Source organism: Aplysia californica, unplaced genomic scaffold (genome assembly GCF_000002075.1).
Source record: "Aplysia californica isolate F4 #8 unplaced genomic scaffold, AplCal3.0 scaffold00201, whole genome shotgun sequence".
Taxonomy (NCBI): domain Eukaryota; kingdom Metazoa; phylum Mollusca; class Gastropoda; order Aplysiida; family Aplysiidae; genus Aplysia; species Aplysia californica.
In genome coordinates, this window is record NW_004797471.1 from 955611 (window position 1) to 970828 (window position 15218).

The 15218-nt window shown below is 40.1% G+C and overlaps 1 protein-coding gene across 1 annotated transcript in view; it reads right to left on the bottom strand.

The window, feature by feature from the left end:
* Positions 1 to 14027, bottom strand: part of LOC101850955 (valine--tRNA ligase) — a gene marked incomplete in the record, with an annotated part of 51686 nt that extends 37659 nt beyond the window's left edge. The window contains 10 exon segments of the mRNA XM_013082957.2: positions 1467 to 1591; positions 3037 to 3219; positions 4373 to 4481; positions 4969 to 5088; positions 7056 to 7137; positions 7402 to 7566; positions 8222 to 8349; positions 9752 to 9852; positions 10708 to 10786; positions 13703 to 14027. Coding sequence (XP_012938411.1) covers positions 1467 to 1591; positions 3037 to 3219; positions 4373 to 4481; positions 4969 to 5088; positions 7056 to 7137; positions 7402 to 7566; positions 8222 to 8349; positions 9752 to 9852; positions 10708 to 10786; positions 13703 to 13891 — 1281 coding nt within the window.
* Positions 14028 to 15218: the final 1191 nt, after the last annotated feature.

A 15218-nucleotide genomic window follows, 5' to 3' on the forward strand; every position in this document is an offset into this window, starting at 1 on the left:
CCCTCTGTCTTCCTCAGGAAACAACCACATCCTCCTGTACAACGTGCGCACAGACCCCAGCGAGACCAGCGACCTGACCGCCACACGGCCCGACCTGGTGCGGACAATGCTGCGTAGCCTGCAGGCCTTCCAGAAGACAGCCGTGACGCCTTTCACACCGCCCAATACCCGTAAGAGCCCCATACGGGATGGGGTCTGGGGGCCATGGATATAACTATGTACCTTCATACAATACACCCAGGAGAAAAGCTACTTCAAAATATATCATGACCACATCCAGTAGAAAAGCTTCCTCAAAATATATCATGACCATGTCCAGTTGAAAAGCTTCCTCAAAATACATTATTTTTCCTATTCTCATGCATGTTTAGATTTTCTTTTTTCTTATTGTACTATTTACATGCAACACACTGTTCTTCCATTATTGTAATGCTTTTTTTAAAACAGCGGTTTATATTGGAACCAAGAACCAAAGTAACTTTAAAAAATGAACAAAATCAATTCATGGGTATTTTTATCATTATTCATTTGATTACCTCTGATTTCAGTAGTTTGTATTTATATTCTCACAGGAAATATGTCTTTCAAACTACATGTCCAGTCTAGCGACAAGTTTCTCCTCAGACGACACCATAGACGTGTGTAGTGACATGCTTCCCTACAACTACTGATCAACCATGAGGCTGGTTGCTTTGACTTGTTCTCCACTTTCTGCCCCCACCCCCTCACCTCCTATGACCTCTCCTCTGGGCTCCTGACTCTTTCTACCGCCTTTCTACTGCTACTCTCTGGCTCCTTCTTACTGCTGTTTTTCAACTACACCCCTGACCTTATAGAAGGTAAGATCTACACCTGGCCTTCTCTGACAAGGGCAAAAGTCTCGCAGGTCCTGTGTGCAAGTTGCACATGTTAAAGATCCCTTGGTAGTCTAAAATTGATAAGAGTAGGCTTCGGCTGCCACCTGGGCAAAATTCAAAATTTCCTAAAAACTGAGAATGTTTCACGTGTCCCGCACGCTCACATGACCTTGTGCATTTGCGAGCGCCGTAAAAAAAATTACAGAAAAGGGTAAGGCTAATCCAGGCTCAGTGGGACCCAACATCCCAGCAAATTGACAGAGAGAGCAGATAAACCATCTGCCCTGCACGCAAATCAAATTCACAGCTTTTGATCACGAGATGTAGAGCCCAACCATTACTATAAAAAAAAAAAAGACTCCAGTTTCAGTTTAAGTAAGATTTTTACAGCTCGTGTAACACAATTAGGTCGTATAAGTGCCGAAGACAAGAAGTGTTACAAGGGAGTCAAAAACAAAAAAAGAATAGAAAAGGATGACAAATGTTTGATGATAGGAGAAAGAAGGAGAAACTGCATCAAACAACCCGCCAACCACCCACAAAGACACCGGTCTTGGTGACTTAAGCCCTCACTTTGAACAGAAGCGACACATCACAAGTTTGACTCACAGAGAACTGTCCACAGTCTTGTGTGATGAGCCCAGCGTTGTCGATGACGGTGATGAAAGGAAGCTTGTTCCTCTTGCCCACCTCGTAGTCGTTGTGGTCGTGGGCGGGGGTGATCTTCACAGCACCTGAGAAACAACAAAATTCGTCCTAAGAATCGCAAACGTGATAAAATGAGCTGCGTCTATTGTGCCTCCGGCTGCTTTGTTTGAGTAAAGAGAGCACTTCGACACAATAATAGTCAATTAGTGCTGGGAAAAAGTAAGACAGACAGACAGACAGGCAGAAATAACAGAGGGAAAGTAAAGAAGTAGGACCCACCAATTATGCCCTCCAACCACCCATCCCCTGGCTGCTGTGGGTGGCTGCTGTGGCACAGCTGGATGTGAATTTTGTTTATTTCAAAGAGTAAAGAAAAATACTCAGAATCTCATGGAGAGAGAGGAAAACAAATAGAGAAGTGCTCCAAATGGTGCGTTGTGAAAGATCTATAACCAGAACCACAAAAAAAGACAACTGAGATTCTTTGGCCACATAAATAGATCAAAAGGACTTGAAAAACTGCTGCTTAGTGGTAAGATAGAGAGAGAAAAGAGAAGAGGAAGACAAAGAACAACATACACAGATGGCGTGAACAACTTAGCAATGAATAACTCAAAAGAGAAAAACCGAGCTGATCAAGAAGACAGACGGCAGGAAGGAATTGTCATCATTATCACCACCATGCAGTGCCCAATCATGGTTCTCCATTCAGGTTCAGGTGCCCAAAAAGAACCTACATTAACTTGGTGATTTCCCCGTCATCCATATTATCACTTTTTCCAAATAAATGTTCTACGTCTACCTGGCCTCGTTTGCCTTCTATTTTTCTAATGAGAGCAAGGTGTTCAAGATCTTTATATCCTTTAAAGCATCCTAGAAACTAGAAACTGCATTTGTCGTTTCGTATTTTTGTTCTAATTAGTGAGTGAAGCACATGGGCTTCTTTCAGTAGTTCCTTATTTGATTTCTTTTCCTTCCATAAGTCATTTACAATAAATTGTGACCAAAATGCACCCAGAGAACAACCATTTAAGACTTAAATACTCTATGACATGGCATCAGGAGGAAGGGAACCAGACTAAAAACTGTAAGACAAAAAGAGCAACACTATATTTGGTCTAGAATGCAGATGAAAATTAAGGAAAAAAATGTTCTTTCTTTTTTATAAAAATCTGGTACATCAACACCCCTGCAAATTCAAAATTATCAAGTCACCGGGTACAGAAGAGCAAGCTTTTCACACGACATAGAATAGACTTTACTTTAAATTCTAATATTTCAACCTCTCACAAAAACTATAATTATACTCCTTTCTTGCTTTTCGATAAATATACGTATTAAGAGAAATTCAACACCACGGTATTTAAAAAAAACCCCAATAATTCGTTACATTTTCATCCATGTGAGCCTTTACTATAACTGACTGTACTTACTTACTTTATTTTCGTCCTCTTTTAACTACAAGGTGCTAAGGGGAGAAAGAGCTTTTTGCGTACTATAACTTCAAAATCATATGAAAAGCCACACATACCTGTGCCGAACTCTCTGTCCACAAACTCATCCAAGACAATCGGCAATTTACGATCAGGGAAAAACGGATGCTGGACAAATTTGCCATGCAGCTGTTTGTAGCGTTCATCCTCTGGGTGAACAGCGACGCCGGAATCTCCCAGCATTGTCTCAACACGAGTGGTGGCCACGACGATTTCTTCCTCTGGGAGAGAAAAATGACAAAACTGTAGCAGTGAACACATTCACCTATACCTACAAATGTTACAACAAAAACTGTAAAGAGAATACCAAGTCAAATGAGTTTTCTCATATCCAAACACAAGCTTTTTCATAATTCTTTTTTCCAGTTCCCAAACTCTAGTTGGCTCTTAGCTAAATCAGTGTCAAGGATAATGAAAATGTGAGCTAAACTTCAAAGTTGCTTCTTTTCTCTCCTCCCCTCCTCCCCCCCATGTTTTTGTCTCTCTCGCGTTTCTGTTTGCCTGTCTGTTCTTGCTATTTTCCAGCATGAAGAGATAGTTGCCTTGTTGATGTGCTTCACTTTACTTAATCTATCCTGACATTACTTTGTCTTCTAGTCTCTTCTACAGCGATGAAATCAAATGAAATCAAAACCAGCAACTTAAGGGACCCCAATCACTAAAACAAATGTTATATATATATATATATATCCCAAAGCTGAATTACATCACATCACTCCTGTGATGTAAGTCAGTCTCCCATGCAGCAGTCAGTATTAAAGTAATCATAAAACAGCCTATTTGAATCTAGATCAACTCTAAAAAGACATCATTCTGACAAATTATGAACATGGCATAGCCAAAGGGAAAGAACTGCAACTTGTCTTTGAAGATTGAAGCCAACAAATCTTAAAACAGCTAAAAAAAAAAAAACACTTTACGAGCAAAGACATAAAAGCTATCAGTCCCCTTCTAGAAAAGAAACAAGGCAACCCAAGGCAACTCGATAAACTACAGCATGGTTCCTGCCGCCTGCGGCTGGTAGAAGAAGGGCACTACTGGCAGGTCTTACTTTTCTATCTCTCTGCTATTTCTGTCTTTCCGTCTTGCTTTTTCCCATCATTAAATAATAGTTGTGTCAAAATGCTTCTCTTTACTCAAAACAAAAGGAAAAATTCTACAGCTTCTACGAAAAAGGCTAGAAGAAACATCTAGATTGTTATGTCCATCCCACAGGAGCTATAACATCCAGGTCAAATGAAAGGGAGGAGCTCTAGCAAACAAATATGAGCTCCAGATTGACAGGGTCAAAAAAAAAAAAAAAAACCCAACTAAAAATCAAAAACTGACTGATATCTTAACAATGCCACAGCTGGAGGTAGAAAAGGCACTCACCAGAGTCGCAGACCTTGTAGGCAAAAGATGTAAGCACGCCAAATTCAACCTTCTCTGCATAGCCTGGGACGCTCAGCAAAGTCCGACCTTCAACTTCTTGCTTGTCCACCTGACAAAATCAGTTTTCAGGGAATGAAAAATTAATATCAGCCTAACATGTGGTATAATCTACTAAATATCTCTATCATTTTTGTAGACAAAATTCAACAGCGTGTAAGAGTGCAAGATCTTACAGATCACATTAAATAGTAAATCTGAAATCTCTCTTTTCCGACAAGTTAACAATCACGAAAACTTTGAGTCCAATTACAGTAACATAGTCTAGCTTTTCTTGAAATTATTTCATTTGATAAATTTTGCCCTGCTACCCTTAAAACAGGAAAACGTAAATGCTTTGAAAGAAAAACGACTTTACTGTATTTACATTTCTGCCAATTAATCCTTTTAAGGTGTTGATAACAGGGTACTCATCTTAGAAAACATTCTCATAATACAAATGATACTATAAATAGAAATGTGACCATGAATGGTGATATCTTTATAAAGCATTCACAATAAGCACCCCACTTTGACAGACCAAACCAATGTGCTGTTACCTCAATATCAGAGATAGCTGAGTTGAGAGCACATGACCAGTTGACGAGACGAACACTGCGGTAGATGAGGCCTCTCTCATGAAGCCTGCAAAAGGCTTCCGTCACAGCTCTGCACAGTTTCTGAGGAATGCAATTTCATATTACATCAGTGATTCCTAAAGTAACTCCACACATGCAAGCTCTGGTATGAGATATTGCATCAATAATTTCAATACAACCAATGGGACATTTGATATGACCAAAGATTATTCCCTGGATTTTCGTGGTCGAGAGGTTGCGGTGTTTGCCTCTCATTCAATAGGTCCGGGATTGGAAACCAGATAGCGATGGAAAATTTTCTCCTCTAAAATTGTCTTCATTCACCTCCTTTCCTGCTCTCTAACAAAGTTCCAATGTCTGCTTTCATCTCCAATTTCTGCTCCCACCCCTTCACCTCCTTTGCCCCCCTCCTCTGGGCTCCTTACTCTTTCAGCAGCCTTTCTACTGCTACTCCTTGGCTCCTTCTTACTGCTGCTTTCAGCCGCATTCCTCGTCTTATGGTAGATAAGATCGATCTAACACCTAGCCTTCACAAATAAGGGCAAAAAATCTTAAGGTCCTGTGTACAAGTTGCGCACATTAAAGATCCCTTGGTGGTCCAAAATCACTAAAAGAGCAGGCTTCAACCGCCACAAAGACAAAATTCAAAATTTCCAAAACAAAAATGAAAATGTCTAACGTGTCCTGCACGCTCATGTGACCTTATGCAGTTGCGAGCGCCGTATGACTTACCAAAAACAAAAAAAAGATTACTTCATAAAACAGGTCAGTCACTACCTGAAAAGACCACGCCAGGAGGGCTTAAAGCCATGAAAACTCCCTCCACAGCCCAAATGCCAAAACATCCAGTTAGATCAAGAGGGATTCTGCGCCACAGTCCAGGAAGAGTTTTGCATGCCAGTATGGAGGAAATATTACATCCCTATGACTTACTGTAGTCTTTATACTACTTCTCTACTTCGGGGGCTCTCGTGGCCTAGAGGTTAAGGTGTTGGCCTCTCATTCAAAAGGTCCCGGGTTCGAATCCGGGCAGCGACCGAAAAATGTTCTTCTCTAAAATTGTCTCCTTTCACTTTCTTTCCTGTTCTCTAGCAATGTTCTGCTGTCTGCTCTCATTTCCACTTTCTGCCCCCACCCCCTCACCTCCTTTGCCCCCTCCTCTGGGCTCCTGACTCTTTCTGCAGCCTTTCTACTGCTTCTCCTTGGCTCCTCCTTACTGCTGTCTTTCTGCCACACCCCTGATCTTCTGGTAGGAAAGATCTACACCTAGCCTTCTCGGACAAGGGCAAAAAATCTCGGAGGGCCCGTGTGCAAGTTGCGCACGTTAAAGATCCCTTGGTGGTCTAAAATCGATAAGAGTAGGCTTCAGCCGCCACCCGGGCAAAATTCAAAATTTCCTACCAACTGAAAATATTAGGTGTGTCCAGCGCGCTCATATGACCTTATGCAGTTGCGAGTGCCGTTAAACACTTTACAAAAACAAACAAACATTCTCTACTTCTCAATTTTCATTCAAGGCACAAATGACTTGTGGCGTTATCCCAAAAGGAAAAGTTATTGTAGGTACATATGGAAGTCACACTAGTGAGCAAAATTACGTCATAACAGACAACAGTAATGTGTAAAGGTCACCATTTTATGTCCTTTGATGATGATGTACGTGGTTAACTTGGCCGACGTTGGTAAGAAAATATCTATCACAAAGGATAAAGGAAAAAAAATCATTAATACCTTCATACTTTTTTTCCTTGCTTCTGAATTTCCTTGTGAGAAATAAGAGGCAGCTTTTGAATGTGCTTAAAACACCAATCAGAGATGCTTCAGTTTCTGAAGTATGGACTGTTTTAGACCAGGCACTCGATCTCACCTACCCTAGTATCTGGACTGAGAAAATCTCAGGTGCTTTGACATGGGAGGGAAGCATCACCATTTCAACATGGACTACCCAACCCCGTCCAGACTATTTCTTCTTCCTCCTACACCAGAGATTATACTGGAGCAGCTGAACCCTAAAGGCCCCAGACACCAAAACAGTGGTGAGGACTTACTTCATCCATGGTGAAAGAGACACGGTCCCAGTCATATGAGCCACCGAGAGCATACAGCTGCTCATAGATGTTATGGCCTTTTCTGGGGACAATAAGAAGACAATATAAGAGATAAAATATATAATATACAAATATATAATACAAAACAATCTCAATATCTTTGAGACAAATGTCAAAGTATCCTAAAACCACATCAAAATGAGTATGAAGATGAGGAAGAAGAGAAAGAAAAGGCAAAGAAAGAGGAAAAAGGAGAAGATAGACAAGGAGGAGGATGAAAACAACAACAATGAAACGGGCAAGGAGGAGGGGCAGGAGGAGGAGAGGAGGAAATGCTGTTACTCACTCCTCCTTCCACTTCCAGATTTCTTTGGTGAAAGCTTCTCGTCCGAGATCGTGCCTGGTCTTGCGCTGTTCCCTCCACAGTTTTCTCTCCACCACGACCTGCGTGGCGATACCTGCGTGGTCACAGCCAGGAACCCACAGTACCACTTTGCCCTTCATGCGGTGCCTTTAGAGAGAAATTATTTTTTTTTAAAGTAAAACTAGTACAATATTGTTTGTTTGAGTAAAGAGAAGCACATCGACATAATGATGGTCATTTAGTGCTGGGAAAAAATAAGGCAGACAGACAGAAACAACGGAGGGAAAGAAAAGAAGTAGGACCTACCAGTGGCGCCCTCCAACCACCCCCCGTAAACTAGCATGAGAATAATTCACTGAAACACATTTATAACAAAATCTTTTCAACAAGTAGCTTTGGCCGGGGGGGGGGGGGGGGGGGGGGGGGGGGGGAGGTAGAAAAAGTTATCTCCTGTACCTGATCCAGCCTGTGACTTATTGGCTACCAGTCACAAGCCTATTTTAAATGTACAGATGTCTTTGTGAGTCATTCATGTTTGTATATATGCGTTCGCTTGTGTAAATAATGATCTATGAGAGCTCAAGCTCAGTAGCACACATGCTGGTAAAATGAAGAGCTGAGTTTTAATTTGAGTAAAGAGATGAACACTGGCACTCGTACAATCACTTCGTGCAAGGAAAAAGTAAGACAGACAGAAACAACAGAAAAAAACGCAAAGAAGTAGGACATAACAGCAGCACTCTCCGACCACCTGTAGGTAAAAAAAGTACGGAAACAAACATACAAGCAACTATTCCCTCACCATCTAGCCAGGCAGTCCTCGATGGAGTTAGTGAGTCCATGACCCAGATGGAGCGTGCCTGTCACATTGGGAGGCGGGATCATCATGATGAATTTGTCCTCATACGGAGTTGCTGCCAAGTCTCGGCCCTGTAGCAGCCGAAGAGAAATGTATACAGCTTCGTTAAGACATTATATTATTGTGTACTTCACTAGCTTTCCCTGGCTTTACATCTTACTTTACTTTTACTTTTTCCTTCCTCTGGTATCCTTAGGATGTCGAGGGGAGGTGCAAGTTTCGGTCCTGTGCTAGGTGTGCAGCGTCTGTGATAGATATGTTATGTTGTTCCAGGACCTTTTTAACCCCATCCAGCAAGGTCTTTTTTGGTCTTCCTCTTGATTTGAAGCCAGATTCTCGGGTGTTGTAAGCTCTAGCTGCTAGTTATTTCTGGTTAGATGTGCAATTCATTTGACTCTGACGCTCTATGAATTATATTACTTTTGGTATTCCAGTTTGTAGACATATGTGAGGCAGCGTGGTGGAATCAGGCTCTCGTCAATTTTTGGGCATGTAGAGTTATTGGTATCATCTTAAAGCTTGTTCACTTGTCTTTATTTGGATGCAAAAAATATCCATTTATCTTGAATACAAGTCGAGATATTTGCAAATGAAGGAGGTGGAGGTCACCTGTTTTCAGAGGCAAAATTAGGGAGGAAATGACCGCCAAAGATTAGTTATTTCCTTAGCTTAAGAGTCCGTGGTAACTGAAGATTTACATTTTTTATGCCTTTTATCAAAGCTTTTCAGAAAAATCCACATAGAAATGAGTTCTTTAATGGGCATGAAAGGTGTTTTACCAAGTTTCTATACTTTGATTATTTTGACGAGAGCCTGATTCCACCACGCTGCCTCACATATGGTTCCGTTTCTTATGCGGTCTCTTCCGGTGACGTTGATGGTTTCGCGAAGACACCTCACTTTGCATGCATTGATATTTCTTTCTTGTACCTTGTTTAGAGACCATGTTTGGCACTGGTCTGTTAATGTTGGTATAAAGATGCAATTGATGAGCAGGGATTTCATTTCGGTTGGGATGTTCTTATGACTGAGCAAGGGTGCTAGCTGGTAGGTCACTGCATTTGCCTTCATAGTTCTTGTTTCTATTTCTTTGTCCATACGCCAATCTTGTGTGAAGATGATTCCCAAATATTTAAATTCCTCTACTTATTGGAGTTGTGTTCCGTCAATAAGGATGTTGAGTTTCCCTGGGTTTCTGCTGACCTTCATAACTTCTGTTATTGAGATGGAGATTTTCATGTTTTAGACGTCCTGTTAAAAATTGCTGCTCTAATTTATGATTTCAACATGCGGCTGAGAACCTTAGTAATCATTATCACAACGTTGAAAATAACAATTAAAAGTTCAGGGACTGAAATGGCAACCGTTTTTAAAAAGCCGAAAGGAAGGAAAATATCACATCCTAAAGATGATCAAAGGCATGGACTATGGACTCCTTCTAATTAGCAGAAACTATAAATCCTTGGAACTTACTCCATATTCAGGCTTGAAGAATCCTTCCTTGACCCACCATTCATACCAAGCTGCTTCCACATATGCTGGGCTGTAGGCATCAGGCATGGGGCACTTGGTGTCTGCGGAGAATAAAAATTGTAGCAAGTTAGGGTGTAACAAACAAAATTTAGATAGGAAGCCTGCTGCTCCAGTCCTGCCAGTCAGGGTCAACCAGGGATAAGTGAGAGGTAACAGCCTGGTACAAAGACAAAGACATTTGCAAAAAATAAAACCTCTAAATGCCAATTCTATTCTTTTGCATGCAAGGGAGGGATTTCAACTCTATACTAGATGTGCTTGTTCGATATGTTGACGGAGCAAGAACTCATGCAACAGACGAGTTCAGCTTTTGCCATTTTGCATAATGTCGAGCAAAAGCTTTGTTTTAGTAAGTGTTTTACGGCACTTGCAACACAATAAGGTCATATAACTTAAAGATAAGTGCAAAAGATACTAGATGTTATAAAAGAGTAACAAACACAAAGAGGAGTGATTTTGTAAGGACAATAAATGTTTGATGCGAAAGAAAGAGCAAAAAGACCAGAGCACCCACCAACCATCCACAAGCACAAGTAAGCCTGCATCAGCTGTTTCATAGCTGCTGATAATGAGTTGCACTGCACAGCCATTTGGCATATTAAAAGGTCTAACAGAGGCTTTACACACATAAAACTACACAACAAAGTTGGTACTAATTAGTCTCAGAGTTTTATGGCTCTAGCAAAACAAATAGATGCAAGCAGCAAGTACCAAGATTAGAGGAGTTACCAGAGAGTAAAATACAAAGAAAAGGAGAGATAAGGATCTAAAAATAATTGATAGGAAAGAAGGAGCACCAAGAGTACCCACCAACCATCCACCTACAAAACAAGGAAGCACAAACTTTTATCTTTTAACCAAAGCAGATTTACTGTCTGATGCACTGCATACAATACCTTTTTTGGCACCTTTCTCTGTTGGGACATCATATGTAATCACCTGCTTCTTCTTTCCTTCATCTTTCTTTTTCTTGTTCTGAAAAGAAATAAGACTAAAACTGCAATACAACGTCCAGATTAACTGTTGCAATTACAACAATTAAAACGAGAAAATCAATGAAAAGAATCTATAGGCCTAATATTAAACAACAATGTAAATTAACTCAAACTAAATAATGCCTTCTCAAAAGTGTTGTGATGTACTTCTTGTAATTTTTATAACAAACTTAAACAAGAATCTATATATATATATATTAAAACTACACTACTTTTAAATTATCATAAAATGCCTACCCACACCCTGTAGTGCCACAAAAATGTCTAGATATATTCCTTTATTATTATACTATTAAACAAGGATCTATAAATACACTTAAAATAATTATGCCGTGCCTAGTGTCAATGCAATATATATATTTTTCTCATAATCATAGGAAAACAAAATGGAATAACAGTCATTTCTATTGAAAAAATTACATGCACAATAATTGTCATTGCAAGCATGGACATTTAACTCTTAAAGCGCAGCAAATGTTTGTTTTTTCTCAAGAAACTAGCTGTCGCAATGAGCTCCCCTTTTCCTATATTAAAAATTCGAAGCGGTATCATGAACGGTGACGTGATGTCATCACATTGCACTGTCAGCGATGAAAACACGCAGGCTCAGTGACAGGCAATGTAAATAGTTAGCAAATGTTGAAAGCGGAAGTTAGTTAGGGCTGGACTTAGAAGTAGAAGAAAACAACAATTCAACGGCACTTCAAATCATTGAAATTTGGGGTGGACATATTCATCATATATTTTATTTAAGGAAAAAACATTCCACGGCGCTGTGAGTAGTTAGCGAATGTTGAAGAGAGGAAGTTAGGGCTGGGCTTCTTGCATGGAAGAAAAAAACATTCTACGGCGCAGCGAATAGCGGAAGTTAAGGCTGAACTTATCCTATAAGAAAAAGAAAAACATTCGATGCCGCTGTGACCAGTTAGCGAATGTTGTTCAGCCATAGCGGAAGTTAGAGCTGGGCTTTATTATTATATTTTTTAAAAAAAAGATATTTCGACAGCGGAATTGGAATAGCATGCATAGTGAGCTCACGCTTCAAAGCTTTGATGAAGTTTTGTTTATTCAAAATTGCACAGCATTACTTGATCTAGATCTAGACGTCTGCTATTGAGGCAAAAATCAGATAATCGGAACTGGTTTAAAATCCCCTTGCTTTTTACTTCTCTGCAAGTCTAGGCCAAGAACAAAACTAGATTCACTAGACAGATCTGTCCGGATATTGGACAACATCTACCTACTCTAGAACTAAAATCCAGATACCCATGCCTATGGTTTTTCCTTAGAAAGAGGCTATTCTCCGGCGTCGCGCCGGTCAATAGATCGCAAGCTATTCTCCGGCGTCACGCTGCCGGTCCATTACTAATAATTTGTCTGCGCATATTTGCAAAAGCCTCTCTCATCTGTTTGTCTTGGGAAAAAATTCCCATAACTTCACCTCTTCGTGCCTCTTCCATTGATACAAACGATAGGTTTTCAGAAACAAACTGTCCCAATTCCTCCAATTTAGAATTATGTTAGGTGCTAGAAGAAACGTGTTCACCAAAAGTGACCCGAGTTCATAACAAAAAGTGAGCATAAAGAAGAAGTTACATTTTCACTGTTTACAAAAAAATGGAGATATGACAAGAGAAAGCACTGAAGTCGCAAAATATCGTTACATTTATCGAAAATTATAATAACAAGAGATAAGTTCAATAGCAAGATGACTAGACAGGGATATTAGACACAAAATCAAGTTTGTTCGTTTAAAGAAACAGCTAATCATTATTTTAAAAAGCAAAATGACTACACAAATGAATAAATAAAGCTACGTTAGACAATTATCAAAGAGATAAAATATAATGAAAGTATGCTTACTAGGCCTACAGATCTAGATCTAGTTAAATTGTATCTCAAAATCTGCGTCATTGCAATTCATTATTATAGACCGGCGGTGTGACGCTGGAGAATAGCTTCCGATCTATTGACCGGCACGACGCCGGAGAATAGCCACTTGCTTTTCCTTAAGCCTAAGCAGTTGAGTAGTGTAGGAGTTCCACAGAGGGCTGGCCGACCAACAACACCTGGCGACTGTTAAGAATCCCACGTTTAAAATTTCAATAGCGTTTTTCAGAGTTAGGGTTAGGGCCAGGGTTAGGGTTAAGGTTAGGATTAGGGTTAGGGCAGGGTTAGGGTTCAATGCGAAACATGCCTGAGGCTATGAAAAACGAAAACGAACACATCAGAATTAAGAGCAGGAATCTTAACAATCGTCCAACACCTAACCCTACTCTAATCTAGATCTACTTCTAGATTCGGTGATCTTGTAGTTCCGTTCGTTAAAGTCCACGATCCATTTGTTTACATCCAGAGAAGAAATCCAGAAGTCTTGAAGACCAAATACTATTTGAATTAGGCTACACAAAGAGCAGGGATGCAACCTAACTGCAAAACATCAAATTAGGATAAAATTCAGGGGGGCATGCCCCCCTGAACCCCCCCCCCCTCCATATTTTTTTAGGTCGGGGGGGCAAGCCCCCCTGAAACCCCCCTACTCTTGACTTTAACGAACAAAACTACAAAATCGCCCTAGATTCTAGTGTCAGTGTAGTTTAGTATGCTCAGTGGACCATGTCATTGCATGTGCCGGCCCTCTGCGTAACTCCTCGGACCATGTCATGGTATGTGCCAGCCCTCTGCGGAACTCCTCCCGCAGTAGTGAAGGGTGTATAGAAATACAGTAGACAAAGGCAAAGGATGCCAGCAGTAGAGTTGCTATAGAGAGCGAAAGTCATGAAAGTGGGGAATGAGGCTGAGTTTGCCATGGGCCATGGAATAGTGTAGATCTCTAGATCTAGATCTAGATTTCTAGATCTAGATAATCTAGATCTAGAATGAATTTCAAACTTACATCTGATGACTCATCAGGGTTTTTCTTTTCTGCTTGCATCTTCTTCTTTTTAGCCTCGAACTTCTCCAGTTTGGCTAGTCTTTGTGCTTCCTTCTTCAATTCCTTTTCAGTCTTCTGCTTCGGTGCTTGACCATCTGCTGGGCCCGCATCCCCTGCCGGCGCAGGGTTACTTGCGCTATTCTCCGACATTTCTTACTACAATGTGTTTTCTTGAACCACTGAAGATCCCTGAATGAAATAGATCTAGTCTAGCGAGGTCCACAACACGGAAATATTTTATACACAAACAGAAAGCTGATTTTGTTATGTTGCATCAGATGTTGCTGTTTATGATAGTTTATCGTTCACGTTGTAGAAGTACAGTACACTGTACACGCCCACGACGACAGCATGAGAGGAACGAGAGAATTTATCGATTATACTTGACTTGGGATAGGCTAATCGTAAACTTCTTTTGTGCGTGTGTTACCTTCTCTTTGCTGTGTCTTAACCGGGTTATTTCCCATTTCTCATTCCATGGGCCAAATGATTAATTATTTAGAATCTATTATTTCATCAGCTGTCGTCAGCTTATAAACCGTGCTTGGTCTTCAGATTTCAAACTGTTCCATCATAAGCATCATCAGTTCTTTTAAAAGTAGTACCAAGTTTAGCATCTACTCGTTCAAAACATTCCCATATCTTGCAAATGAACTGTGTCTACCTATTATTATATTATTAGGTCTAGATCTAGATCATAAAGACATTTCAAAATGATGCAACTGACAAGTTGGTTTTTGTCTGTCTTTGCCTGAGAAATATAGGCTAGCAGTATGGAATTTGATTGTAGACATTTTTAGCTTTTTCAACCTCTCCTATAACTATTTCATTGCATAAGAACAAAAAAAACGTATTTTTTCCCATACCGGACATATGTTTGTCACCGCCATTACCTCATATAAAGTCAATATTATTTTCTTTTTCTTTATCACCGTTTCCTCAAAACGCGACTTTTCTCTGTACTTTTTGAATAACTCCACCATTTTTCATCTATTCTTTATGAAATTTTCACAGAATAAAGAGAAGATGTTATACTAAATATTTGTTTATTGAATTATTTATAATGGAATATATTTTTGGTGGTGGTGTCTGGAGCGTGGATTTTCTCGGATTTTTTGCAAACTTGAATGCTACCTGAGGAAAAAATTCATTAAATCTTTTAAATTCGTTTAGGAAAAAAAACCCAACAAATAGATTTTTAGATCATACATTTGTTAATACGCATGCAAACAAAAAACAATCAATTTCCAAGAGCAATAAGGGCGGTATTCATTACGTAAGACATGCCAACAAAATCCAATATGGCCGCTGTATCCAAGGAAACGAAACTTTTTTTTTTTCAAATTTGATTGCGGATTTTAAGACTTCTTACTATGCTTGTTGTATTTGTGATATTTGGTAAAATTCGGTCCCGTAATAAGCGAGATAGCCTTCAGGTGTATTTTGCCCGGGTGACGGTCGATGGGGGCGGGGGGGG